This window comes from Galeopterus variegatus, unplaced genomic scaffold, assembly GCF_000696425.1.
Source record: "Galeopterus variegatus unplaced genomic scaffold, G_variegatus-3.0.2 Scaffold405, whole genome shotgun sequence".
NCBI lineage: Eukaryota > Metazoa > Chordata > Mammalia > Dermoptera > Cynocephalidae > Galeopterus > Galeopterus variegatus.
In genome coordinates, this window is record NW_007726516.1 from 38775 (window position 1) to 40964 (window position 2190).

Genomic DNA, 2190 nt, shown 5'->3' on the forward strand with positions numbered 1-2190 from the left:
GTGTAGACCTGTAGGGAGAGATCTATGTCCTTTTGGAGGAGCTGTCCATTCGCGCCCCCTCCTCAGTGTGACTCTGGGAGTAAAACTGGATCCAGCGGGAATAAGAAACTGGATAGAAGACAAGCAACAATGATAAAATCGCAAGCGAAAATGATGGATACAAGCTGAAGTTGTACGCCGCAGCCAAGAGCCTGGACACACAAAGTGAGCGTTGGCATTTCTGTCTCCACCTGGGCCCTGTTGGTGCCGCCTCCGCCTTGGTGCCCCCTCCACTCCTGCTTCCTTTCGCACAAGTAGGGAGCCCTACTCCACTGTAGGGCTGTCAGCCCTAACACTGGACTGTCTTGGGGTGGTTGGAGGAGGAGGGAGCTTGTGGCTCGGTCTCAACGGTACTTAAACCTGGCTTGGTGCGTGAGTGTGCGTAAATTTTTAATTGCACTGTAATTTCTTCAGTCCCGAGCCCGCGCCCCCCACCACAGCCCGCCCTTGCCAGCAGACTTGACTGGCACGCGCCGGGAGCCCGGGCTAGGGCCCCTCGGCGCGTCTGATTGGCTGCGGGGCAGCTCCCGTCTGCGCTGCCTGCGCCCTCATTGGGTGAGAGGCGCAGCCAGCGGCACTTCAAAGCGGGTGCTCCTCGCACTTAGGCTGAGTTTAGCCGGCGGGAGCCCGGAGTCCGCTCGGCGCGAGCGCGGAGACGCGGGAGCCGCGCGGGACCCGAGCAGTTTTTCTGAGCAGCCGCCAGGCTCAGCCCCGCTCCCGGCCGCGCCGCGCAATCCAGAGACCTGCTATGGCCACGTCTATACTCGGGGTAAGTCGCAAGCTCGGCAACATATTTGCTTGTTCTAACCAGAGTCATTTTTCGTCATGGCTTCTCGGGGTCCGCGGCTCCGGAGAAACTGTTGCTGCTGGACTGCAGCTTCAGCTTCTTTTAGCACTTTCAACATTTCCGGGACCGATTCTTTCCAAGTTTTGGTGACTCATGAGATGCCTTTGGAAAAAAAGAGAATTTCTTACCTAAGCCCCTTTTTATTCGGTTTTAAAGGAAAGCTAGAGGTTTTTTTCCTTTTGTCGTGATTTATACCCCCATCCTCCTTTACTTTGGGGATCGTTGCAATCACCCGACAGTGGTGTTTCTAGAAAACAGACAATCGTTTTGCAGTCCATGTAGTCACGCTAATAAACTACATTTCCGTAGCTCTCCAGTTCGCCCGTGACTTTGAAATCCGTCGCTGGGCCGCTTACCCTCGGAGTATTGTTTTCATAATTGGTGTGTGTGTGTGTGTGTGTAAACAGTAAAACCAACGTTTTCTATTAAAAAAGAAAAGTCAAGTCGTAGCCCTGGGGAGGAGTGTTCCAAGTTTGGCCTGTCCCTGGGTTGCTGTTTCGGCCGCCTCCACCCTCACCTGGTGTTTGTTGTCTATGTGTTTACTTTCGGGCTTCACACCAAAGAGCGACTTCGGGTCCCGGGAGAGGAGCGGGCTTATGGCGACAATCCAAGTCCGATTCTAGGCGAGGGGTGCAGCGACTGAGAAGGGGGAACACGGAGGCATCTTTGACTTGTAGCCCCACAGAAGAAAAACTTTCCAGCGCCAGGACCTTCGCCCTTGTGGTCGCCTCTGCCCCGCGCCAGGCGCGGCGCACCCTCCGCTAGCGCGTGGGGAGGAGGCGCGAGCCGGGGAGTCACGGCCCTCCGGGACCAGCCGCGGGGGGATGAGGCTGCTCACGGGTGCACTTTGTCTTTCCCCCGCTTCCTCCTGTCCTCCTCCTCCTCTCTCCCTCTCCCACCCCACCCACTCTAGGAAGAGCCGCGCTTTGGAACGACCCCGTTGGCCATGCTGGCGGCGACCTGCAACAAGATCGGCAACACTAGCCCGCTGACCACGCTGCCCGAGTCGAGCGCCTTCGCCAAAGGCGGCTTCCACCCCTGGAAGCGCTCCTCGTCCAGCTGCAACCTCGGCTCCAGCCTCTCCGGCTTCGCCGTGGCCACCGGCGGCCGCGGCTCAGGCGGCCTGGCGGGCGGCTCGGGCGCAGCCAACAGCGCCTTCTGCCTGGCCTCCACGTCGCCCACGTCGTCCGCCTTCAGCAGCGACTACGGCGGCCTCTTCTCCAACTCGGCGGCTGCCGCGGCGGCGGCGGCCGGGGTGTCCCCGCAGGAGGCGGGCGGCCAGTCGGCCTTCATCTCCAAGGTGC

The 2190-nt window shown here is 59.5% G+C and overlaps 1 protein-coding gene across 1 annotated transcript in view; it reads left to right on the plus strand.

The window, feature by feature from the left end:
- Positions 1-787: 787 nt before the first annotated feature.
- SP9 (Sp9 transcription factor) overlaps positions 788-2190 on the plus strand; it is a 3692-nt gene continuing 2289 nt past the window's right edge. The window contains exons 1-2 of the mRNA XM_008568391.1: positions 788-808; positions 1800-2186. Coding sequence (XP_008566613.1) covers positions 788-808; positions 1800-2186 — 408 coding nt within the window. The remainder of the gene's footprint in view (positions 809-1799; positions 2187-2190) is intronic.